This window comes from Nycticebus coucang, chromosome 3 (assembly GCF_027406575.1).
Source record: "Nycticebus coucang isolate mNycCou1 chromosome 3, mNycCou1.pri, whole genome shotgun sequence".
In the NCBI taxonomy this organism is placed as follows: domain Eukaryota; kingdom Metazoa; phylum Chordata; class Mammalia; order Primates; family Lorisidae; genus Nycticebus; species Nycticebus coucang.
This window is the reverse complement of record NC_069782.1, coordinates 77,100,776-77,126,498: the sequence shown is the minus strand read 5'-3', so window position 1 is coordinate 77,126,498 and position 25,723 is coordinate 77,100,776. Positions and strand designations below refer to the sequence as shown.

Here is a 25,723-nt window from a genome sequence, read left to right as displayed (position 1 = left end):
TAATGTGAATGGTTTAAACTGTCCTCTAAAAGAGGCACAGGTTGGCGGCGCCTGTGGCTCAAGGAGTAGGGCGCCGGTCCCATATGCCAGAGGTGGCGGGTTCAAACCCAGCCCTGGCCAAAAACCACAAAAAAAAAAAAAAAAAAAGAAGTTATAATTGGGCGGCGCCTGTGGCTCAACGGGTAGGGCGCCGGTCCCATATGCCAGAGGTGGCGGGTTCAAGCCCAGCCCTGGCCAAAAAAAAAAAAAAAAAAAAAAAGAATCTAAAAGAGGCACAGGTTGGCTGACTGCATACAAAAACTCAAGCCAGATATCTGCTGCATACAAGAATCTCATCTTATATTAAAAGACAAAATAGACTCAAGGTGAGGGGATGGTCATCTACCCCGTTTCCCCGAAAATAAGACATCCTCCGAAAATAAGACCTACTTACAGGAAAGATAAGACGTCCCCTGAAAATAAGACCTAGCACATCTTTGGGAGCATACCTTAAAATAAGACACAGTCTTATTTTCGGGGAAACAGGGTGTACTTCAGGCAAATGGAAAGCAGAAAAAAGCAGGCGTTGCAATCCTATTCGCAGACGCAATAGGCTTTAAACCAACCAAAATAAGGAAGGATAAGGATGGACACCTCATATTTGTTAAAGGTAATACTCAATATGATGAGATTTCAGTTATTAATACTTATGCACCCAACCAGAATGCACCTCAATTTATAAGAGGAACTCTAACAGACATGAGCAACTTGATTTCCTCCAGTTCGATAGTAGTTGGAGATTTTAACCCACTTTAGCAGTGCTGGATAGATCCTCCAAAAAGAAGCTAAGCAGGGCAGTGCCTGTGGCTCAAAGAGTAGGGTGCCGGTCCCATATGCCAGAGGTGGCGGGTTCAAACCTAGCCCTGGCCAAACCCCCCCCCCAAAAAAAAAAGAAGCTAAGCAAAGACATTTCAGATTTAAACTTAACCATTCAACATCTGGACTTAACAGACATCTACAGAACATTTCATCCCAACAAAACTGAATACACATTCTTCTTCTCATCAGCCCATGGAACATACTCCAAAATCGACCACATCCTAGGCCACAAATCTAACCTCAGCAAATTTTTAAAAATAGAAATTATTCCTTGCATCTTCTCAGATCATCATGGAATAAAAGTTGAACTCAATAACAACAGGAATCTGCATACCCATACAAAAACATGGAAGCTAAACAAGGATAGATGGGTTATAGACGAGATTTAGAAGGAAATCACCAACTTTTTGGAACAAAACAACAATGAAGACATGAGTTATCAGAACCTCTGGGATACCGCAAAGGCAGTCCTAAGAGGGAAATTTATAGCACTGCAAGCCTTCCTCAAGAAAATGGAACGAGAGGAAGTTAATAACTTAATGGGACATCTCAAGCAACTGGAGAAGGAAGAACATTCCAACCCCAAACCCAGCAGAAGAAAAGAAATAACCAAAATCAGAGCAGAATTAAATGAAATTGAAAACAAAAGAATTATATGACAGATCAATAAATCCAAAAGTTGGTTTTTTGAAAAGATCAATAAAATAGATAAACCTTTGGCCAATCTAACCAGGAAAAAAAAGAGTAAAATCCTTAATTTCATCAATCAGAAATGGTAACAATGAAATAACAACAGACCCCTCAGAAATTCAAAAAATCCTTAATGAATGCTACAAGAAACTCTACCCAGAAATATGAATATCTGAAAGAAATCGGCCAATACCTGGAAGTATGCCACCTACCAAGAATTAGGCAGAACGAAGTGGAAATGTTGAATAGGCCTATATCAAGTTCTGAAATAGCATCAACTATAGAAAATCTGCCTAAAAAGAAAAGCCCAGGACCAGATGGCTTTACGTCAGAATTCTACCAAACCTTTAAAGAAGAACTAGAACAACACATCAAAAAAATTATACACCATGACCAAGTGGGATTTATCCCAGGGTCTCAAGGCTGGTTCAATATACGTAAATCTATACATGTAATTCAGCACATAAACAAACTAAAAAATAAAGACCATATGATTCACTCAATTGGCACAGAAAAAGCTTTCGATAATATCCACCATCCCTTCCTGATCAGAACACTTAAGAAAATTAGTACAGAAGGGACATTTCTTAAACTAATAGAGACCATCTACAGCAAACCCACAGCCAATATCATATTGAATGGAGTTAAATTGAAATCATTTCCACTTAGATCAGGAACCAGGCAAGGTTGCCCATTGTCTCCATTGCTCTTTAACATTGTAATGGAAGTTTTAGCCATGGCAATTAGGGAAGAAAAGGCAATCAAGGGTATCCACATAGGGTCAGAAGAGATCAAACTTTCACTCTTCGCAGATGATATGATCGTATATCTGGAAAACACTAGGGATTCTACTGCAAAACTTTTAGAAGTGATCAAGGAATACAGCAATGTCTCAGGCTACAAAATCAACACCCATAAATCTGTAGCCTTTATATATACCAACAATAACCAAGCCAAAAAAAGTCAAGGACTCTATTCCTTTCACAGTAGTGCCAAAGAAGATGAAATATTTGGGAGTATACCCAAAAAAGGACATGAAAGATCTCTACAAAGAGAACTATGAAACCTTAAGAAAAGAAATAGCTGAAGATGTTAACAAATGGAAAAACATACCGTGCTCATGGCTGGGAAGAATCAACATCGTTAAAATGTCTATACTACCCAAAGCAATACATAATTTTAATGCAATTCCTATTAAAGCTCCATTGTCATACTTTAAAGATCTTGAAAAAATAAGACTTCATTTTATATGGAATCAGAAAAAACCTTGAATAGCCAAAACATCACTCAGCGATAAAAACACAGCAGGAGGAATCACGCTACCAGACCTCAGACTATAAATCGATAGTGATCAAAACAGCATGGTACTGGCACAAAAACAGAGAAGTAGATGTCTGGAACAGAATAGAGAACCAAGAGATGAATCCAGCTACTTACCGTTATTTGATCTTTGACAAGCCAATTAAAAACATTCAGTGGGGAAAAGATTCCCTATTTAACAAATGGTGCTGGGTGAACTGGCTGGCAATCTGTAAAAGACTGAAACTGGACCCGCACCTTTCACCATTAACTAAGATAGACTCTCACTGGATAAAAGATTTAAACTTAAGACATGAAACTACAAAAATACTTGAAGAAAGTGCAGGGAAAACTCTTGAAGGAATCGGCCTAGGTGAATATTTTATCAGGAGGACTCCCCAGGCAATTGAAGCAGTATCAAAAATACATTACTGGGACCTGATGAAACTAAAAAGCTTCTGCACAGCCAAGAACATAGTAAAGCCAGCAGACAGCCCTCAGAATGGGAGAAAATATTTGCAGGTTATACCTCCAATAAAGGTCTAATAACCAGAATCCAGAGAACTCAAACTTATTAGCAAGAAAAGAACACGTGATCACATCTCAGGGTGGGCAAGGGACTTGAAGAGAAACTTCTCTAAAGAAGACAGATGCATGATCTACAAACACATGAAAAAAAGCTCATCATCCCTAATCATCAGAGAAATACAAACCAAAACTACTTTGAGATATCACCTAACCCCAGTAAGAGTAGCCCACATAACAAAATCCCAAAACCAGAGATGTTGGTGTGGATGTGGAGAAAAGGGCACACTTCTGCACTGCTGGTGGGAATGCACACTAATACATTCCTTCTGGAAGGATGTTTGGAGAATACTTAGAGACCTAAAAATAGACCTGCCATTCCATCCTATAATTCCTTTACTAGGTTTATACCCAGAAGACCAAAAATCACAATATAGCACAGACATCGGTACCAGAATGTTTATTGCAGCCCAATTCACAATTGCTAAGTCATGAAAGAAGCCCAAGTGCCCATCGACCCACGAATGGATTAACAAATTGTGGTAAATGTATACCATGGAATATTATGCAGCCTTAAAGAAAGATGGAGACTTTACCTCTTTCATGTTTACATGGATGGAGCTGGAACATACTCTTCTTAGCAAAGTATCCAATGGAATGGAAGAAAATGTATCCAATGTACTCAGCCCTACTATGAAGCTAATTTATAGCTTTCACATGAAGCCTATAACCCAACTATAGCACAAGAATACGAGGAAAGGGCCAAGGGAAGGGAAGGGAGAAGGGAGGTTAAGGTGGAGGGAGGGTAATGGGTGGGGTCGCACCTATGGTGCATCTCAGAATGGGTACAGGTGAAACTTACTAAATGCAGAATACAAATGTCTACATATAATAACTAAGAAAATGCCATGAAGGCTACGTTGAACAGTTTGATGAGAATATTTCAGATTGTATATGAAACCAGCACATTGTACCCCTTGATTGCACTAATGTACAAAGCTATGATTTAACAAAAAAAAAATTAACAAATTTAAAAAAATGACATAAATAACTGACAAATAGGCGACTTAGGCATAATTTGATCCACTTAATTTGCATCCCTGAAAACGCAATATAACTTCTATTTAACTTTCATTTATTTTATTTATTTATATTTTTGAGATAAAGTGTCCCACTATTGCCCTAGCTAGAATGCAGTGACATCATCATAGCTCACTGCAACCTCAAACTCCTGCGCTCGAGATATCCTCTCAACCTCAGCCTTCTGAGTAGCTGGGAACACAGGCACATACCACCATTCTCGGCTAATTTTTGTAGAGATGGGATCTCACTATGTTGCTCAGCCTGGTCTTAAACTCCTGGCTTTAAGTGAACCTCCCACCTCAACCTCCCAAAGTACTGGGATTATGAGTGTCACCTACCACACCAGGCTCTCATTTACCTTTTAAAATTAAGTAGCACACAAACAAGAGATTTATGCACCCTTATTTACAGTGAGAGAGGCTTTAAACAGCCTTTCTTTGACAAGTCACAGGATAACAGCTAAGAGGATAATGTGTATTCAATATTTTAATAATATTTCAAAGAAAAATAGTGTATAATTTCTGATTGTAATAAAGAACCTATTTTGCACATATGATTTGAGGCACAGACTTAATGTGATATGTATATATTTGTGTGAGTATATATACATATATATATTTTTTCAGTTGTAGCTTCCAAAGAGAAATATGTAACTAGCTTTGTCACAAAAACAAAACTTTTCTACTCTTAAGTCTAAATTTTTCACATTTTATTTTTACATGTCCTCTCATTCTTAAACTCCTATCTCTCACTCTCCACTTTCAGCAGCCACAGATGAAAAAAACAAAATCACCTCATTTACTTACTTGGCATCCTTCATGGATAAACCAAAGGAAGGAAGAAATGAGAAGTATATACATCCCTATCTATACACGGAAAGAAAGATGGAACAGTCATTAAAATCCTTAGGTTTCATTTCAACAATTAATCCATTTGCCAAAAACGTTTGTTATATAAATCAAATGTGGAATTTAAAGCTCTTTATATTAAGTAACTTAAAATTTTAGATGTATTGTGAATGTTTATTCAAAAAGTAAATAAAATATATATTTGTAATCTAATGAATAATTATTATCAAGAAAACATCCATTTTTTAATAACAATCCAAGTGCAGAAATAGAAACGAGCATCACAGAAACAGAAACCCCTCTTAAACATAACCCCCTTGACCTTCTTCAGTCATTATGGCTTTAATATAATATAAACTTGACAAGGTAAAACACTAAATGAAATGAAGTAATGTCATAGGTGTTATAAGACAGAAGTAGTTAAAATCCTTCCAAATGTACTAACAGAGACCATTTCTAACACATAGGACATTTTGTTAAACTTTCATGTGAAAAATGCTGGAAGTAAATATACTGATTCATTTAGAATACAAACTACACAAGTGTTCGAATTTAATTTTGTGGAACACCACACAGGAGAGCCATAAAATAGATCGTTTGTTACTAGCACTTCCAACAGCTGGCATGGAAGAAAACCAATATTAGCACTCAAGATGCAAAAAACACTAAATAATGGCCATTTCTACACAGTAGCACCTAAAATATAACTTTAAATTACAAATTAACAGATTGATCTCTGTGATCTTTGCTGGTTTCTCACAAAATAAAAAGAAGCTTAGTCAATACCCCTCACTTCTGCGCCAATGGAAGATGCTCACATCCCAGACTGAGGTTCTGGGGCCCTTACTCCTTGTCCTAGACACCAGTAAGTAGGTAATTACACAAACATGTACAATGTGTCTGTTGATGTTATTATAAAACCTCTTGCTGTAACGTAGCTTGGGTTATAAAATTTATTACTCACAGAATTAACCAAACAAAGGTTTTAAGAATTAGCATCAACAGCCTCAAAATAAGCTTAATTGCAAAATATTAATTTTGATATGTCAAATTTGAACTTGTTTTTTTCTTAGCAAAACAAGCCACTCAGAGTCCAAAGCGACATCTAAGTAAACAATTTCCAAATTCTGTTAATAAACAAATGTTTAAGAATCCTTTATAAAGAAGTACTTATAGTCCAGAATGTAGATACAGATAATGCAAAGCAAATGTAACTCATTTATAGTTTAAAACCTAGCCAAAAAGTTGTTTCCCTTGTGATAAAAATCTTCTTTTCCTTCACCAATCCCACCAATATCTTTATTAGACACTTGCTTCTTCTCATTAACACTGCCAGCCCAAGCAATGTTGTCCTTGTGGGCCATGATTTGGCAAAGTTCTATATTAGTATCTTTGGAGACTTGATGGACAGAAGAACACACAAATGTATTAAACGTTCAATGTCTTTTGTTAAATATACTCACAATGACAGAAAAGCAAACAGTAACAGAGAAACAGATCTTTGAATCTCTAGATATGCTCTATACAAACAGATTTCCTCAAATCTCCTAATACTGGAATGGCTAAGCAAACGATTTATCAATTTCATGGAATATTATGCAACCATTAAGGCTAAACACTATAAACCCTATATAACACAGAAGATTTCAGAATATAGCATAAAATATTTTGAACATACATTTATATCTATCTGTAAGATGTATGTGTGCAAAGTCTTGGAGAATACAATAACAAATGAATATTTGGTATAATTGTGGGGACTTCTCCAACCCTCCATATGTTTGCAAACTAAATAAAAATCGAAAGGTCAAAAATGCAAGAACTCTTCTTTCCAAAGATCTGTAAAACTATCATCAGCACCTTGGTAATCACTTCATATTTATGATCTACATTAGCACACCAAACAGTATATTTGGTAACATCTAAAGTACAGTAAGGGTACTGAATATTACCCTTTCATGCACACTTCTGGGCAAGGTTACCAGAAAAAGGGGCAACAAGGTCCTATCTGGGTATTCTCATTAAGAAAAGGAAAAAGTGCCTACTTTACCTCACAGCAAGGTGACAGAGGTATTATAACCAATGGCATGCTTACTGCCATGTCAAGGTATCAAATTTAATATTACTTCTTACCAAAGTTAACCACCGTACCCAGTTTAAGCCCCCAAAATTACAAAATACAGATGTTATATTCCAACAAGTGACAAGGAATCAACTTTTAACTGCATAAGAAATTCCATTTCTGTAAAAGTAGAAGAGTTAGATTCAAGGATACCTTGAGATACACAGTTTTCTGACACAGAGATAAGACTTGCATTATCTACTTTCTGTCTTCCTTTAAACACCATATGGGTCAAAGCTCTAGAAAGTAATGTTGAAATCACTGGCACTACCTCAAAAATGCAGAAATTAAGTTTGGATTCTGCTAACATGATTATATTATAAACATTGCCCTTGGCAGCTAGGTTTTTACAGAAACTAATAAATTAACCCTAAAATTCAAGTGAAATGCAAAGGATACAAAATAGCCTAAATAACCTGGAAAAAAACAAAGTTAGAGGATGCACACCTCCTGATTTTAAAACGTACCACAAAGTTACAGTAAGCAAGACTGTGCAATAGTGGCGTAAGGACAGAAAAATCGATCAATGGAATAGAATCCAGAGACCAGAAACAAACCCTCCTGTTTATGGTCAATTAGTTTTGAAAAGGTGCCAAGACAATTCGATAGGGGCAGAACAGTCTTTTCAACAAATGATGCTGGGACAACCAGATAGTGCAAAATAGTGAGACTGTACCCTTACCTTATACCATACATGAAAATTAGATGGAAATCGATATTCACATGGAAAATAAAACTGAACCTCTAAAATTAATGCAAAATGGTAATGAACATTAAGTGTAAGAGCTAAAGCTATAACATTCTTAAAAGAAACATAGGAGTAAAGCTTTGTGACCCTACGTCAACTTAAATATGGCCTCCAAAACAAAAGCAACAAAAGAAAAAAATTGATAAATTAGACTTCATCAAAATTAAACATTTTTTTAAATTTTTTTCAAACAAGACCTTGCTCTGTTGCCCAGGCTAGAATGCAGCTGCACCATCATAGCCTCATAGCCTCAAATTCCTAGTCTCAAGTGATCCTCCTGTCTCAGCTTCCTGAGTAGCTAGAACTATAGGCACACACCACCACACCTGGCTTTTGTTTGTTTGTTTTTTTAACAGAGACAGGGTCTTGTCAAGTTGCCCAGGCTGCTGCCTTGGCCTCTCAAAGTGCTGGGATTACAGACGTGAGCCATTATACCCAGTCAAGATAAAGGATTTAAATGGAAATTTCTCCATAGAAGATACACAAATGGCCAATATGCACATGAAGAGATAAGCAACATTAGTTAATACAAAAATGCAAATCAGAACCACAATAAGATACTATCATACGCTGACTAAAATGGCTGAAATAAAAAAGACATACACCTCAAGTGCTGGGGAAGATAGGAAGAAATCAGAACCTTTATATATTACTGATGAGATTATAAAATGATTTAGCACCACTTCAAAAAACAATCTGGCAGTTCCTCAAAGTATTAAAGAGTTACTACATAACCCATCAATTCCACTCCTCGGTATATACACTTAAGAGAAATGAAAACATGGCCACACAACAAACCTGTCCACTAGTGTTCACAGTAGCATTACAGGCGATAAACAGCCAAAAGTGGAAACAACCCAATGTCTGTCAACTGATAAAAATATGTGGTAGGCTCATACAATGGAATATTATTCAACAATAAAACATATGAAGTATTGATACATGGTATAACATGAGTCATGAAAAGATTTTGCTAAAAGAAAAAAGCCAGTATATTTAATATATATATTATTTAAATAAATATATTTTTTAACTATTTTTCCCTTTATACATTTTATACTCTCAACCAAACCCAAGCACTATGTTCTCTATGATGTTTGCCCGATGATCCAAAACAAAACTCTTTTGCCTTTCCATGACCCACCAGGCTCTAATGGAGTATTTCTCTCACTCTGCCCAATTATTATTACGGTCATTTGTGGACATGTCCAGTGCCCCTCACTGTCAGAGGATAAAGCTATCAATCTCTTCTGTATCTTTGCTAGTACAGCATCTTATACATAGGTGTTCTTTAAGGGATAAATATCATAACAATGAAAAGGACATAGGTTCAGGTTCTACTTAGCCCTACATGTAGCCAATGAAATTGTCACTAGTCAGCCATTGTGCATAGGAACTGAATTGAGCTCAAACCTAGATTTACCCATTTAATACATGTATAATGGTGAACAAGTTACTTAACCTCTCCAAACCTAAGTATATGTTCCTTTCTAAACTGAATGTATTACCCACAGTTCACAAAGATGTTTCAGAATTAAAAGCAATAATACGTGGGTCATTACAAAAGTTCTGAGATACACAAAAATTACGTGGATGGAACAAATGAAGCCCTCTCAGCAACACCGATAAGCCAAGCAAGTTGAAACTTGCATGGGTGAATCATAAAGGATGCTGTAGACTGTGTTTCCTCTAAGTAAAATAATGGACTATAACACAGTCTCTCTATATATAATCCTTTTAGTATACACAGGTCCTCAGGAAATATTATTTCTTTCCTTCTTTTCTCAAAAGCAACAAACTTTCTTTGGGTATGTAAAAATGTTTCATACAGAAGAGATACCGAGGAGAAAAATGATCTTAAACTTTCAAGGGAAGTTAGATTTCATATTTATAATTTGTATTATAAACCCCACATTTTACTGTATTTATGCAAGGTCTGAGAAGTAATATCATTTAAATAAAAGAACTCTCATATCTCATACTGACATCACTATGGTTGCTAGAAAACTACTTTATCCTAAACTAGTTTGCTTTTCCAAAATGACTATCTTATAACTATACTTTCTTAGGCAACAATAATTATAGCAAACAGATGTATTAAGCCCTTATGCTGCAAAAGATATTGTACAGGGTGCTTTTATAGACTATCACGCTTTGAAAGTAAATATACTGAGGAGGACACGATGATATAGGACTCTTACATACTGCTGGTGAAAACTGGAAACTGGAAGAACCTTCTAGGAAGGTAAATTGGCAGTATATACCATTGGCCTCAAAATCAACATGCCCTTTGATCTGATAATTATATGCCTAGAAATCTAGTCTATGACACAGTCAATGATATGAAAGATTTAGGTAAAAAGATGTTCATTTTAAAATTATTACATTAAGGCTGAGGCAAGAGAATCACTTAAGCCCAAGAGTTAGAGGTTGCTGTGAGCTATGACGCCACAGTACTCTACTGAGGGCAACATAGTAAGACTGTCTCAAAAAATAATTTTTTTTTACATTAACAAATCCACATTCAATATATGGAAATGAATAGAATTACATTTTTTTAAATGTTAAGATTGATTTTTCTGGGAAGCAAAATCATGGGTAATTTTTATTGTCTTACTTTTTATATTTTTCGAGTTTCCTGTAATTAAGACATGTTAATAAAGAACTGTTTTTTGTAAAGAGGCAAAACAAGCTTTTCAGAGGTAAGAAAGTACAGCATATCTGATTATCATGCTAGAACTTTAAAAGTGATTTTAGATACATTAGTTAGCTAGACCCTTAAAACATGCTGGTAAGGTAAATAAAGTTGTGATTTTGTCCATTTTACAACCGAGGATAATAAAGTGCAGAGGTCATGTGACTTCCCCAAGGTCACAGAGATGAAACTAAGAAATAGTAATTCCCACTTCTAATGCTATGCTCTTTTTTACACCAGTGGTTCACAAAGTGCAATCCCTAAACCACCAGCAGTACCTGTGAATTTGTCAAAGTGTCAGGTCCCAACCTAGATCTACTGAATTTGAAACTTGGGTAAGATGGTGGACAGTGATCTTTATTTTATTTTCGTGATAACAAGGTCTCCAGGATTCAGATAAAGAATAAATCTGAGGACACTGCTGTGTATTATGCTGCCTAACAAATAATTTCTTAATTTAACATTTCTAGTAGAAAAAAGAGGTGGTGGTGTTATTTCTACTACTATCAATTACATTTGCACATTTTTAGTCTCTTCCAAAATTAACCGGAGGTACTAACCATAAGAATACATAATAATCTTTTTTTTAGAGACAGTCTCACTTTATCGCCCTTGGTAGAGTCCCATGATGTCACAGCTCACAGCAACCTCCAACTCCTGGGCTTACGTGATTCTCTTACCTCAGCCTCCCTAGTTAGCTGGGACTACAGGCACCCACCACAACACCCGGCTATTTTTCTGTTGCAATTTGGTCGGGGCAAAGTTCAAACCTGCCACCCTCAGTATGTGGGACCCTTCCTATTGAGCCACAGGAGCCGCCCAAATTCATAACAATCTTAATGCTTGATTTCTGACAATGGAATTAGCCAATCACCTTCTTTTGGATTGCCACCAACAGTCCTAAGGGACAGACTAGTTTTTAGCATAGTAATGTCATAGGAAATGAACTGATGAGAATACTATTATTAGCTAAACAACCTCAGAGAAAATGTTGGTTTTATTTGGGTCAGTTGTGTGTGGGGCAGTGAATGGAGGCAGAAATCAAAAATATACTTGAACTGGTAATTTCTCAATAATATACTTCTGACCTTGCTAACCCTGAAAACCAATATGAATGAATACTTGATTTATTGAATCAAGTCCATAAATATTTATGAAGCACTTGCTGTATATAAAGCACTATACCAGGGGCTAGAGGAACTAAAAAGCTGAGTAAGATCCAGTTTCTGGCCAACAAAACTTTTAACTTACTAGATGATGTCAACATTTCACAAATAAACAAGACAACGAGAGGGAGTGCTACAAAATAAATTTTAAAAACTCGTCATGGAAATTCAAACAAAGGTGACATCTCATTTTGGAGGAAGCAAACAGAAAAATGTGAGTCTAGGAAGTTAGAATTTCAGAAGAGAAGTGGAATAAGGGGCTATTATCAGTCTCTGATTTCAGAGAAAAAGGGACAACAGGTAACTGGGCAGGATGTGTCCAGAGAGACAGCATGACCATGACTGCAAACTATGTCACCTTAGCCAAGCAAGTCCGTCTCGAAATTATAACTAATCACTTATGAAATAATAATTGTCTCCTTTTCTTTTGTTGCTGATAGCATTTGTGCGAACATGGTGGATATTCCTAAAACCCGCAGACTTTCTGAAAGGAATGTGGCAAGCACCAGCCCCATAAACTGACACAGTACAAGAAGAGCAAAGATTCTCTATGTGCCCAGGGAAAGCGGCATTATGACAGGAAGCAGACTATGGCTATCTATGGTGGGCAGACTAAGCCAATTTCCTGGAAAAAGGCTAAAACTACAAAGATCGTGCTGAGACTTGAGTGGATGGAGCCCAACTGCAGATCTAAGAGATCTGCTATTAAGAGATGCAAGCATTTTGGGCGGCGCCTGTGGCTCAGTGAGTAGGGCGACAGCCCCATATGCCGAGGGTAGCGGGTTAGGAACCAGCCCCGGTCAAACTGCAACAGAAAAAAAGCCGGGCATTGTGGCGCGCGCCTGTAGTCCCAGGTGCTCGGGAGGCTGAGGCAAGAGAATCGCGTAAGCCCAAGAGTTAGAGGTTGCTGTGAGCCGTGTGACGCCACGGCACTCTACCCGAGGGCGGTACAGTGAGACTCTGTCTCTACAAAAAAAAAAAAAAGAGATGCAAGCATTTTGAATTGGGAGGAGATAAGAAGAGAAAGGGCCAAGTGATATAGTTCTAAACATCTTTTGTTTTATCATGAAGACAATAAAATCTTGAGATTATGTTAAAAAAAAATTACCTTATTTATGTCACAAAGTTATTTAATGCAAAAAAAGCCAGGGAGAGAAAGGCTCAAGCATAAAGAGACAACAAAGTTCAGTAATTATTTTGTATTAGATAATCAAAAATTGTGAAATTGTGTAGTATTTAAAATGTTTAGAATTTAAAAATTACTATTAGTTGAATTAAAAAATTACTTTCTATTATTTCCAGTTTCTATTATTAATAAATGAAGTTTGGATGACTAAAAGTAACATGAGAAGAGAAGACAAATCAAATTGTAAACAATTTTTCAAATAGATTAAATATGAAAGAATTTTTCTTTGATGGGGAGCTTAATTATTTAGCAAAAGTATATTGCTATCATTTGCTACAGTTCCTCTGGTAAGTAGCTTGGCAGTTTCTTTGAAAACTAAAAAATACATTTACCAAACAACTCAGCAATTGCACCCTTAGGCATTTTTATCCTAGAGAAAAAAAACCTATGTTAATGCAAAAACACGTACAAGAAACTTCATAGCACCTTTAGTTGTAATAGCAAAAAATTAGAAACAACTCAAACACCCTTAAATAGGTCTATTATAAAGAAATTATGATTCATCTATACTACAGACTACTACTCAGCAATAAAAAGGAAAACAATTATGGATACATTCGGGTAGATCACTAGGCAATTACATTGAGTGAGAAAAGGCAATTTGAAAAGGTTATATACTATAACTCATTTGAAATTAAAAAAAAAAAAAAATCACATAGAGACTGCCAGGAGTGGCTACCAGGAGTTAGAAGTGGTCAAGTGTGGCTATTAAGGGACAGCACCCAGCCATGTAGTTATGAAACAATTCTCTACCTGGATTGTAGTGGCATTTACAAGAAGCCTCAGTCACACAAGATGCAATTAACTACACATAAACACAAATGACTACTTATTAAACTGGTAAAATCTATGTCTATTTCCAGGTTGATTTTTTATTGTTGTTGTTTTTTTGTTTTGTTTTGAGACATAGTCTCATTATGTCACCCTCAGGAGAGCACCATGGTGTCATAGCTCACAGCAACCTCAAACTCTTGGGCTCAAGTGATTTTCTTGGTTCAGCTTCCTGAATAGTTGGGACTACAGGTGTCTGCCATAATACCCAGCTATTTTTAGAGATGAGGGCTTACTCTTCCTCAGGTTGGTCTTGAACCTGTGAACTCAGGGTAAACCACCCACCTCGGCCTCCCAGACTGCTAGGATTACAGGCGTGAGCCACTGCACTGGGCTGTATTTCCAGGTTTTAACATTACATTATAGTTACATAAGTGATCAACACTGGGGAAGATAGAATGAAAGGTGCCTACAACGTCCCTTTGCATTTCTTTGTGATTCTATACTTTTTCAAAATAATCTATTTTTTTAAAAGTATACTGCCATTTTTTCAAAATGAATGATACCCAGTCTGCATCCCATTGCCAGCAGCATAATAAATTGCTATAACCCCCTGTGGCATACACTATGTATACAGAACCAAGAAAGTTTTGTGCCCTTTGACCAAATCACCTAATTTTGGGGAATCACCTAATGAAACAACATCAAACACAGAAAATATATATACATAATATATATACACATAACGTTACTAAAGTGTAATTGAGAACAAGATAAAACTAGATGCAACCTAGGTGTTTGAGAATATAGGAATCATTAAATTCCCAAAATCTGGGGTTGGGCTCGGTGGCTCACACCTATAATCCCAGCACTTAGGAGGCCGAGGCGGGTGGATTGCCTGAGCTCACAGGTTCAAGACTAGCCTGAGCCAAAGCGAGACCTCGTCTCTATAAACAGCTGGGCATTGTGGCAGGCACCTATAGTCCCAGCTATTGGGAGGCTAAGGCAAGAGAATCATTTAAGCCCAGGAGTTTGAGGTTGCTGTGAGCTACGACACTATTGCACTCTACCAAGGGTGACAAAATGAGACTCTGCATCAAAAAAAAAAAAAAAAAAAATCTCAAAATCTAGTCAGGGAATACTATGCATTCACTGATAATGCTGGTAATGGTTTGACAATATAATATAACATACATATCATAAGAGAATAAAACAAAATTCAATATAAACTCCCAATTATATCTATCTAAAATAAGGATATAAGTAACAGGAGATCCATTTTTTAAAAAGATAATAATTGTGTTAATATGGCAGAATTATGGGAATTTTTCTCAAACTTTCTTATAGAATTGAATACTATTTTCATAAAGAAATAAAAATATTTTTACCTTATCCCAGAAATCAATCAAAGCTGTAAAGTCCCATTTCTTAGAATATGCCACATTGTATTTCAGAATAGCATCCTATGGAAAAAGCAGAAACAAAACCTCACGTATAGCCAAGTGAATTACCTGTGAATAGCCTCTCTGATGAACTATCATGCTTCCAGTAAATTTCTCACTGCTGAACAACCTTCCTCCTACCATTAGCTACACAACATCAGTAGTTATGGACAAATAGAATGCATACTAATTTATTATTCACTTAAGAAAGGTGAGATTAGAAAGGTCAAGTAAAAGAGGAAAAGACAATCACCCTAAAACATACATTCTGTATGGGATAATGCATACAGACAAATGGACAAAAATTAGACTTTGGGAGATAAAAAAAAAAAACTTAGATATCACAATGGTTTGATCAAAAGAGTCACACTATATACACACACAGATGGTACACCTGCAGCATTAAAATTTCATGGGGAGGAGAGATATTAGAAAAAAAATATTTAAGAAGATTCTAAGATAGAGGGCATAACAAAAAAAAAAAATGGAGAAATACCAGCCTAAAGTATAGAATAGTCCTTTTTCCTTTACTATCAGCTATTTTATAAGTTACATATAAATGTTTATCTTTCCCAAACAGGTCACATAAATTACACATTTATAGAAAACTAAGTCTAAATACTATGCCATCTACTGGTGCAACTTTTAACTGTCTAGAATAGACAGTCTGATACACGGGGTTTCCAAGGTTGGGTATACACAAGATAATCCGTTAGTTGAGTAGAAAGAATTCTTACCTCTAATTACATTTTATCTTTTTTTTTTTTTTTTAAATATGGAACGCTTCATGAATTTGCGTGTCATCCTTGCACAGGGGCCATGCTAATCTTCTCTGTATGGTTCCAATTTTAGTACATGTGCTACCGAAGCGAGCACCATTTTATCTTTTAAATGTCTATTTTGATTGTATAATATACACATTACATTACTAAAGTAATATGTAGAATTTATAAATAACTAGTGTATTTATATTGGTAATACACAAATTGTTTTACTGAAATACACAAGTCTGAAAACCACTGTGTTAAATTATTACAAAAAAATTTCCAAATCTCCTTATCATTGAAAAAGGCTTTTTTTGGTTTTTTTTTTTTTTTTTTTGAGACAGAGTCTCACTTCGTTGCCCTCAGTAGAGTGCTACAACGCCCGGCCATTTTTTGTTGCAGTTTGGCCGAGGCTGGGTTCAAACACGCCACCCTCAGTATATGGGGCTGGTGCCCTAACCACTGAGCAACAGGCACTGCCCCATTGAAAAAGTTTTTTAAAAAAATGAATATTCTGCCAAAGAATTTCCTGAAAAACTTATGTCATACAAATAATTACCAAGCATCTAGGTTAAAATATGAACCAAAATACAGGGTGTCCCAAAAGTCAACCCCAAAATCACCATACATAGGGAAAATGGGAAAATTATAGCTAAAAGTACCTTTTTGTTGGAGAGGGACACAGTCTCACTAAGTCAGCCTCCCAAATAGCTGGACTACAGGCACCCGCAACAACGCTTGCCTATTTTTTTGTTGCAGTTGTCATTGTTGTTCAGTAGGCCCCTGGCCAGGTTTGAACCCTCCTGCCTCGGTGTATGTGGCTGGCGCCCTAACCACTAAGCTATAGACACTGAGCCTAAATGTACCATTATTACAAAATATTCATTATAAAATTTTATGAAGAGGGCAGCACCCGTTGCTCAGTGGTTAGAGCACCAGCCCCATATACTGAGGGTAGCAGGTTCAAACTCGGCCCCAGCCAAACTGCAACAAAAAAACAGCCGGGCATTGTGGGGGGTGCCTGTAGTCCCAGCTACTTGGAAGGCTGAGGCAGGAGAATCGCCTAGGCCCAAGAGCTGGAGGTTGCTGTGAGCTATGATGCCACAGCACTCTACCAAGGGTGACAAAGTGAAACTCTGTCTCTAAAAAAAAAAAGAAAAATTCCTACGAAATATCTAAAAAAAGTCTTCAGCATACTATTTTGGGTTTTGTGCATCTGTAATTAAAATTTTCTGTGCAAAAAAGGGATATTCTGCACACTGATAATTGTATTTAAAAAGGAGGCTACTGACTATAAATTTTCACTGCGATGATGAACATAAATCAAATGATCGTTCATTATATCTAAAATGGAAAAAAATCAAATAGCCACAGCTATAAAAGCATTATAAGAAGTTTATATTTAGTTTTATGTTTGTAAAATATGCTAAAAGAAAATAAACTTAGCAGACCCTGAGAATATTTTTCCATTTAAAAGAAATCTAAGCCAGGCAGCATGACTTATTATGTCTATAATCCTAGCACTCTGGGAGGCTAAGGCAGAAGGATCACTTCAGCTGAGGAGTTCAAGACCAGCCTGAGCAAGAGCAAGAGCAAGACCCCATCTCTACTAAAAACAGAAAAATTAGCCAAGCATTGTGCAGGTACCCACAGTCCTAGCTATTCAGGAGACTGAGGCAGGAGGACTGCTTGAGCCCCAGAGTTTGAGGGTGCTATGAGCTAGGCTGATGGCACTCTTGCCTGGGCAAAAGAGTTAGACTCTATGTCAAAAACAACAATAACAAAAAGAATCTATTTATTTTTAAAAAGCCCATTACAGGGCGGTGCCTGTGGCTCAAGGAGTAGGATGCCGGTCCCACATGCCGGAGGTGGTGGGTTCAAACCCAGCCCCGGCCAAAAACCACAAAAAAAATAAATAAATAAAAAATAAAAAGCCCATTACAAGATTAAGAAACACCATCCTGGACAGCGCCTATGGCTCAGTGGATAGAGCGCCGGCCCCATATACCGAGGGTGGTGGGTTCAAAACCAGTCCCAGCCAAACTGCAACAAAAATCAGCCGGGCATTGTGGCAGGCACCAGTAGTCCCAGCTACTCGGGAGGCTGAGGCAGGAGAATTGCCTAAGCCCAGTTGGAGGTTGCTGTGAGTTATAACGCCACGGCACTTGACCGAGGGCAATAAAGTGAGACTCTGTCTCTTAAAAAAAAAGAAAGAAAAGGAAAAAAAAAGAAAAGAAACACCATCCCAAAGGAATAGTTTTCAAAATACATGAAAAACATGGCTACATTTTCCATGTAAAGAAAGAAAATAAAAGCTACAGAAAGGTATATATGCTTACAAATAATTTGCAAGAATAGGTAGAAAAACATTATAAAATCTGAGAAACTATACATAACAAATTAAGTCTCTGAAAGAAAATGAAAACTAATTTTCATGGAAGTATAAAAAATTCTATCACTGTTTATATGTATTTATAATATGCTCCTATGAGTACAGTGCCCCCCACCAAAATATATACACTCTCCAATATTTTAGATATTAGAAAAACAATCTAAAGGGCTCGGCACCTGTAGTGCAAACAGCTAGGGCTCCAGCCACATACACTGGAGCTTGCAGGTTCGAACCCAGCTCGGGCCTGCCAAAAAAAAAAAAAAAAAAAAAGCCAGGTGTTGTGGTGGGCACCTGTAGTCCCAGCTACCTGGGAGGCTGAGGCAAGAGAATCGCTTAAGCCTGTTAAGAATCACTTAAGAGTTTGAGGTTGCTGTGAGCTGTGATGCCACAGCATTCTAGTAAGGGCAACATACTAAGACTCTGCCTCAAAAAAAAGAAAGAAAGAAAGAAAAACAATCTAATGGTTACCCTTATAGTCTTACATGAAATATAAAAAAACTAAAAAATAAATTATTACCAAAATATAAGATTAATAAATAAATGAATAAACTGTTAGAAGGTATGCTCAGAGCAATAAAAAACAGAATGCTTAATGTATACTTTAATCATTAAGAAACTCAGCTTCCCTTTGGGCAAATATTGCTGAAATCTTAATTCTTTCCTGATTTACTATTAAAGGCATTTCAGAAACATGATACTTTTAAAACAAAAAAATAAAAGAGAAGCTTGGACTGAAGGAAATTGGATGGGGAAGCAACAGAGGTCTTGATTCCTGGTTCTCCAAATTATTATGTGTGGCTCCAGGCAAGTCATTTACAACTCTCAATTCTTCTAATCGCTTCCTAGTAGAATGGAAGCCAAAAATTTCTTTAAGGAGCATTCCTCAATGCCAAAAAGCAAGCACTATTCAAGTGAAGGATGCTGTTACCTAAGTCTTTTAAGATTAGAAAATGTCTTTGAGGAAGGAGACAGAGACCATCCCTAAGAGCTACATGGTAAGAGACAAGAATAGCAAAAAGAACATACCTTCAGGTTTTGAGGTCGAGTAAATTTGTTGAGAAGTGCTGTTTGAATGAGCTCCCACCGGCTCCCTGCAGTTCGTTCACCATTCTTTAAGGAAAAAGATAAATATAGTAGGAAAGTATTCTAAATTCTTTTGCATCATAGAATTAGAAAAAAATAAGTACTCAACTATCTGTCAGAGACTAAAAGAGCCTCAGTTTCTTTTTTTGTTTGTTTGTTTTTTAAGAGACAGAGTTTCACTTTATTGCCCTTGATAGAGTAACATGGCGTCACAGCTCACAGCAACATCCAACTCCTGGGCTTAGGCAATTCTCTTGCCTCAGCCTCTCAAGTAGCTGGGACTATAGGCACCTGCCATAACACCTGGCTATTTTTTTGCTGCAGTTTAGCCGGGGCCAGGTTCGAACCCGCCACCCTTGGTATATGGGACAGGAGCCCTACCCACTGAGCCACAGGTGCCGCTCAGAACCTCAGTTTTGTTCTTACCTCATCTTCCACAGGGTACAAATTTTGTTCTGAACAAGGCATTTTAACATGCTTATTATCCCACAAATCTTTATAATGTGTTGGAAAAGGTTTTGGAACTTCTCCTGCTCGCAAAAGATCTACCTGAAATAGAGGGTAAACATGAAAACTGTAAGAGCATAAAAACCAAGTGTATCTTCTAAGAAATAATACAAAGCAAGTTGCCAAAGCAGATGCTATAAAATAGAAAACTGTTCCTAGTTAGAAATTTCAACAGTCCTCTTCAGCTATCTTACCTAACCTCCATTTACTAATTTACTAGTCACTATGTCCTGCGTATTCCATCTCCAGCCCATCTAAGACCCAGGGTCCCATCATTTCTTGCCTGAATTTCTGCCAACAGTCTCTCATCCTTCTCATTTATGCAACTGCTCCTAGACACATTCAGCCCCAATAAAACCTTATCCTCACTTTGAAATAACTTTATTATTCTAAAGTAGTGATTTTCAACTGTGATATGAGATCTTAGGTATGTCATGAAAATTTTTAAAGACCATTAATTAAATTATTATTGAAAGAAGGTCAAAGCACAGTAAATATATTCTCTTTTTAATTTTTTTTTTTTTTGGATCAACATAATTTAAGTGTGCTGCGGAAGTTTAACTATAGGTTCAAGTGTGCTATGAGATAAAAAAAGGTTGAAAAATACTGTTCTAGGCTTGGTGCCTGTAGCTCAGCAGCTAGGGCACCAGCCACATACGCCGGGGCTGGTGGGTTCAAACCTGGCCTGGGCTTGCCAAACAACAATGACAACTACAAGCAAAAAATAGCCAGGCATTGTGGCAGGTATCTGTAGTTCCAGCTATTTGGGAGGCTGAGGCAAAAGAATTGCTTAAGTTTGAGGTTGCTGTGAGCTGTGATGCCACAGCTCTACTGAGGGTGACATAGTGAGACTCTGTCTCAAAAAAAAAAAAAAAACAAAAAACACTGTTCTTCCACATCCCTTCAAAATTACCTGAGTTGCTTCACAATGAAGAGTTTATTTGCATTTAAAAATACATGAAGATATAGACTGGATGCCTAAAATGCAACTCTGAGGTGTTTTTGAAGGAAAACGTCCACACATTTTTGAACGAGACAATTAAAGATTAGCAGAGGGGTAAAGTTTAGCAGAGGGGTAAGCATCAGCAGACACCTGGTACAACGGGACATCGAATTGACACCAACTTTAGAGGCCACTGAAAGGAAAGGGCTGAGATGGTGCATCTTCCCAATGGTTTAAGTGTCACATCATCATCACCACCACCACCACCACTGTCAGCAGCAGCAGCAGCTTTGCATTTCATGAAGAAGCGCATTCTAGGTCTGCCTTAGCCTCATTTTGTAACCTACACTCAGAGATTCCCTTGCTTTTTTTTTTTTTTTTTTTTGTGATTTTTGGCCAGGGCTGGGTTTGAACCCGTCACCTCCAGCATATGGGACTGGCGCCCTACTCCTGGAGCCACAGGCGCCGCCCCCCTTGCTTTTTTTTGAGTTAGTTTTAGAACTCAACTCAAATGTTCAAATAACTACATAATTGATGGCTTTGTCACAAGGGTCTATGAAAAATAAAAACTTCTAATTTCATAAAAAAAAAAAAAAAAAAACACTGTTCTAAAGTATTCTCAGGCTTTTAATCCTACAACACCTATATTATGAGGCAAACGTCATTGTGTTTTTATGTACTTTCTTACCCAAACAATATATATATCTAGACAAGCCAGCAAACTTAAAATTTCTTAAACATAGCAAATTCACTTTTGTACCTATATGCCTATGTATATACTGTCCCTCCCTTTTTGGGGGGGGACAGAGTCTAACTCTGTCACCAGTGTTAGAGTGCAATGGCAGCATCATCATTTGACATCGCAGAGAGCTATGATGAGACTCTGTCTTCAAAAAAATAAACAAGAAAAGAAAACATCTTATGAAAAAGAAAACTGTCAAAAAGGTAGCTTCATAAAAACATCTGTAATCTAAGAGAAATAAATTGGTAAGCTGTCCATACACAAGACCATTAAAAACCACAAGGGTGGACAAAACCACCCAGAGAGAAAAGGAAAGAGAGCCTATGAAAAAGCTTTGAGGAATTCCAACACTCCTGGTCACATACAGAAGAAGAGTTTAAAAGTAACATGAGAACTGGCAAAGGAGGTAGGAAGAAAACCAGTAATATATAAAGACACAGAAGCCAAAGGATAAGAATATTCCAAGGAAGAAAGAAAATTCTGAAGTTCAATGTGACTGAAACATCAATTTTGCTAAAGCATTTTCACCCTCTTAAGAAGGTCCCAAAGGTGATTTTATAAAATATGGCTCATGTTATTTGAGGAAACAGAACAGGTATCTGATAAGCTTCACACAAAAGAACATCTTTACGAGAATGTGCTGTGTGTGCGTGTGCACATGCTTGCACATTTACTGATAAGCACTGAAGGTCATGTCCACTCAATTTCAGACTGCCTAACATTTCTGAAGTTAAATGTCAGCCTCATTTTACTACTTCAGATTCTGCAACTATTAATACCTGGCATCTCAGAATTATAACTAAGGACTGTTTACGCTTTGGATTTTCTTTGTAAAGGGTGATAAAGAGAGGAAGGAATAAAGATTAAAATACCAACAATTTAGGTGTAGAATATAAATGTCTTAACACAATAACCAAGAAAATGCTGTGAAGGCTATGTTAACCAGTTTGATGAAAACATTTCAAATTGTATATAAAACCAGCACATTGTACCCCATGATTGCATTAATGTACACAACTATGATTTAATAAAAAATAAATAAAAAATAAAATACCATTTAATTCTCTCAATCTTTTCTCCAATTTTTAACCATTAATATCTTCTCAGTCATAAAGAAACTTAATCTTACATGCATCACCAACAACTCCTTTTCATTTATCATCCATATTTAAGAATTCACTATGTACTATGAATTTTACATCAAATAATGCACCATGTACTATGAATTTTACATCAAAAAAATGCAACTGTTTTCTTTTTTATTCTCACAATTATTACCCTATCCCTGTGCTTTTCTTTTTTTTTTCCCCCTGTGCTTTTCAAACTTTTTAAAATAGCAGAAATCTTTCTTCCCCTAAGAAATATGACATAAAATCATTACATCTAAGTCAAATAAAAGCTATTTTTTATAATTTTTAAATAATTTTCACTTTCTCTAACATCAATAAGTGACAATGAGGCAATTTTACAAAACATATATATAAAGAAATATATATAATATATACAATGTAAACATATATAGTGCATGTGTATATATATGTGTGTTTTTATTGTTTTTGGGGGTTTTTTTTTAATTGAGACAGAGTCTCACTTTGTCACCCTCTGTACAGTGCGGTGACATCATAGCTCACAACAACCTCAAACTCTTGGGCTCAAGCGATTCTCTTGCCTCAGCCTCCCTAATAGCTAGGACTACAGGCACTATTTTTTTTTAATTTAGCAGGCCCAGGCTGGGTTCAAACTCACTAGCCCTAGAGCATGTGGCCAGCGCCCTAACCACTGAGCTATGAGTGCTCAGCCTTTACAAAATATAAAATTTGCAATTAGGAGTTACAGGGCGGCGCCTGTGGCTCAGTGAGTAGGGCGACGGCCCCATATGCCGAGGGTGGCGGGTTCAAACCCAGCCCCGGCCAAACTGCAACAAAAAAATAGCCGGGTGTTGTGGCGGGCGCCTGTAGTCCCAGCTGCTCTGGAGGCTGAGGCAAGAGAATCGCGTAAGCCCAAGAGTTAGAGGTTGCTGTGAGCCGTGTGACGCCACGGCACTCTACCCGAGGGCGGTACAGTGAGACTCTGTCTCTACAAAAAAAAAAAAAAAGAAATTAGGAGTTACAGATGATAGCTAAAGCTTATCAATCTACCTTTCAATTTACATTTGTATCTCTTACAGTGTTAAAATTCAGAGGCTCACACCTGTAATCCTAGCACTTTGGGAGTCTAAGGCCAGTGGATTGCTTAAGCTCAGGAGTTTAAGACCAGTCTGAGCAAGGTCAAGACCCCATCTCTACTAAAAATAGAGAAACTAGCTGGGCACTGTGGCAGGTGCCTGTAATCCCAGCTAGTCAGGAGCTGAAGCAAGAAGATTGCTTGAGCCCAAGAGTTTGAGGTTGCTATGAGCTATGATGCCATGACATCTATCCAGAGTGACAGAGGGAGACTCCTGTCTCAAAAAAAAAGAAAAGAAAAAAGAAAATCCTGATCCACCACATAGCTATGAAGGATAACAATTTTTAAACCATTACTTTCATGGGTAACCCTTTGACTGCAGAGTGCTCAGAAACAAAACATGCCAATTGAGGCATGCAGCAACCCAACAATAGTTAGGATACAAGACCTGCTACTGTCCATTTATTATCCTGAAAAATGCAACACTTGTAACAGTAAGAAATATTCATCTTTTTTCATAATTTTTGTAAAGCTTTCTGTTATGTTTGCAAAAGGGACAACGCCTATGGGTGTTGTTCACCCCAAACAAACATCTTGTTTCAACTCATAGGTGTTGTTGGCAGTCAAAAGGTTAAAGAAACTATTCAGATAAATAGTAGGGGCAAGAGAAACTTGAGTCTATGGTCTACACAAAAATGGGTTATCTTGGAAAAATCTGGTTGTAATGTGGAATTAAGCAACTTCAAATTTGAGTATGTTCTTCTATTACAGGTTTTTCACTGTCAGAAATATGATTTAGAAAAGACACAAGTCAAACTTTGAAAGAACCACTAAAGCACTTCCACACAGCACAATTTAATAATTACTGTCTCTTCGTTTATTACCTCTAGCTCTGACATTACCTCTCCTTCCTTCCATTGTATCCACATTCTATTTTCCTCATATGCAGCTGTCTGATTAATCTTCCTACAGCACAACTACTGCCTACATACACAACTCAAGTCTAGTTCCTGGCACCCAAGGCCCTCGCTGATAAAGACCCAATCCATTTTTCAAGTCTTATCTTCTTCCATTCTCCAGCCAAATTCGATACTGTCCCTAACCAACTATTTTCCATTACTTTTTTTTTTTAATTTATTTTTATTGTTAAATCATAGCTGTGTACTTTACTGCAATCAAGGGGTACAATGTGCTGGTTTCATATACAATCTGAAATATTCTCATCAAACTGTTCAACGTAGCCTTCCTGGCATTTTCTTTCCATGTAGGCATTTGTATTCTGCATATTTTCCATTGCTAAGACAAATAGTTTTTAAACAAGTAGCCTTTTCTTATAAACTTACGTCTCTGTCTAGAATTCTCATATTACTAACTCTACCTCAGAAATTTTTGCTCAACTTTTAGAGCTCATACCCCATGAGGATATGAGTCACCCTCGACAGAGTGCTCACAGCAACCTCAAACTCTTGGGCTCGAGCAATTCTCTTGCCTCAGTCTCTTTAGTAGCTGTGACTACAGGCACCCGCCACAACACGCCACTATTTTTTTTGTTGTTTAGCAGGCCCAGGCTGGGTTCAAACCCACCAGCCCTAGAGCATGTGGCCAGCGCCCTAACCACTGAGCAACAGGTGCCCAGCCCTGCTCAATATCACTCCCACCTCTAAACCATGGTAAAAGACTCTGAATTTCAAAATAT

At 37.0% G+C, this 25,723-nt stretch overlaps 1 protein-coding gene and 1 non-coding gene across 7 annotated transcripts in view; both read right to left on the bottom strand.

Moving 5' to 3' along the window:
- Positions 1-25,723, bottom strand: part of PARG (poly(ADP-ribose) glycohydrolase) — a 147,368-nt gene that overhangs the window by 110,297 nt on the left and 11,348 nt on the right. For all 6 annotated transcript variants that reach the window (XM_053584978.1, XM_053584977.1, XM_053584981.1 and 3 more), the window contains 3 exons: positions 20,099-20,221; positions 19,616-19,699; positions 15,380-15,454 (listed from right to left, as the gene is read on the bottom strand). In XM_053584978.1, coding sequence (XP_053440953.1) covers positions 15,380-15,454; positions 19,616-19,699; positions 20,099-20,221 — 282 coding nt within the window. The remainder of the gene's footprint in view (positions 1-15,379; positions 15,455-19,615; positions 19,700-20,098; positions 20,222-25,723) is intronic.
- On the bottom strand, positions 16,203-16,309 carry LOC128582703 (U6 spliceosomal RNA). The gene has a single exon (XR_008379150.1). It is a non-coding gene; the product is annotated as a U6 spliceosomal RNA (small nuclear RNA).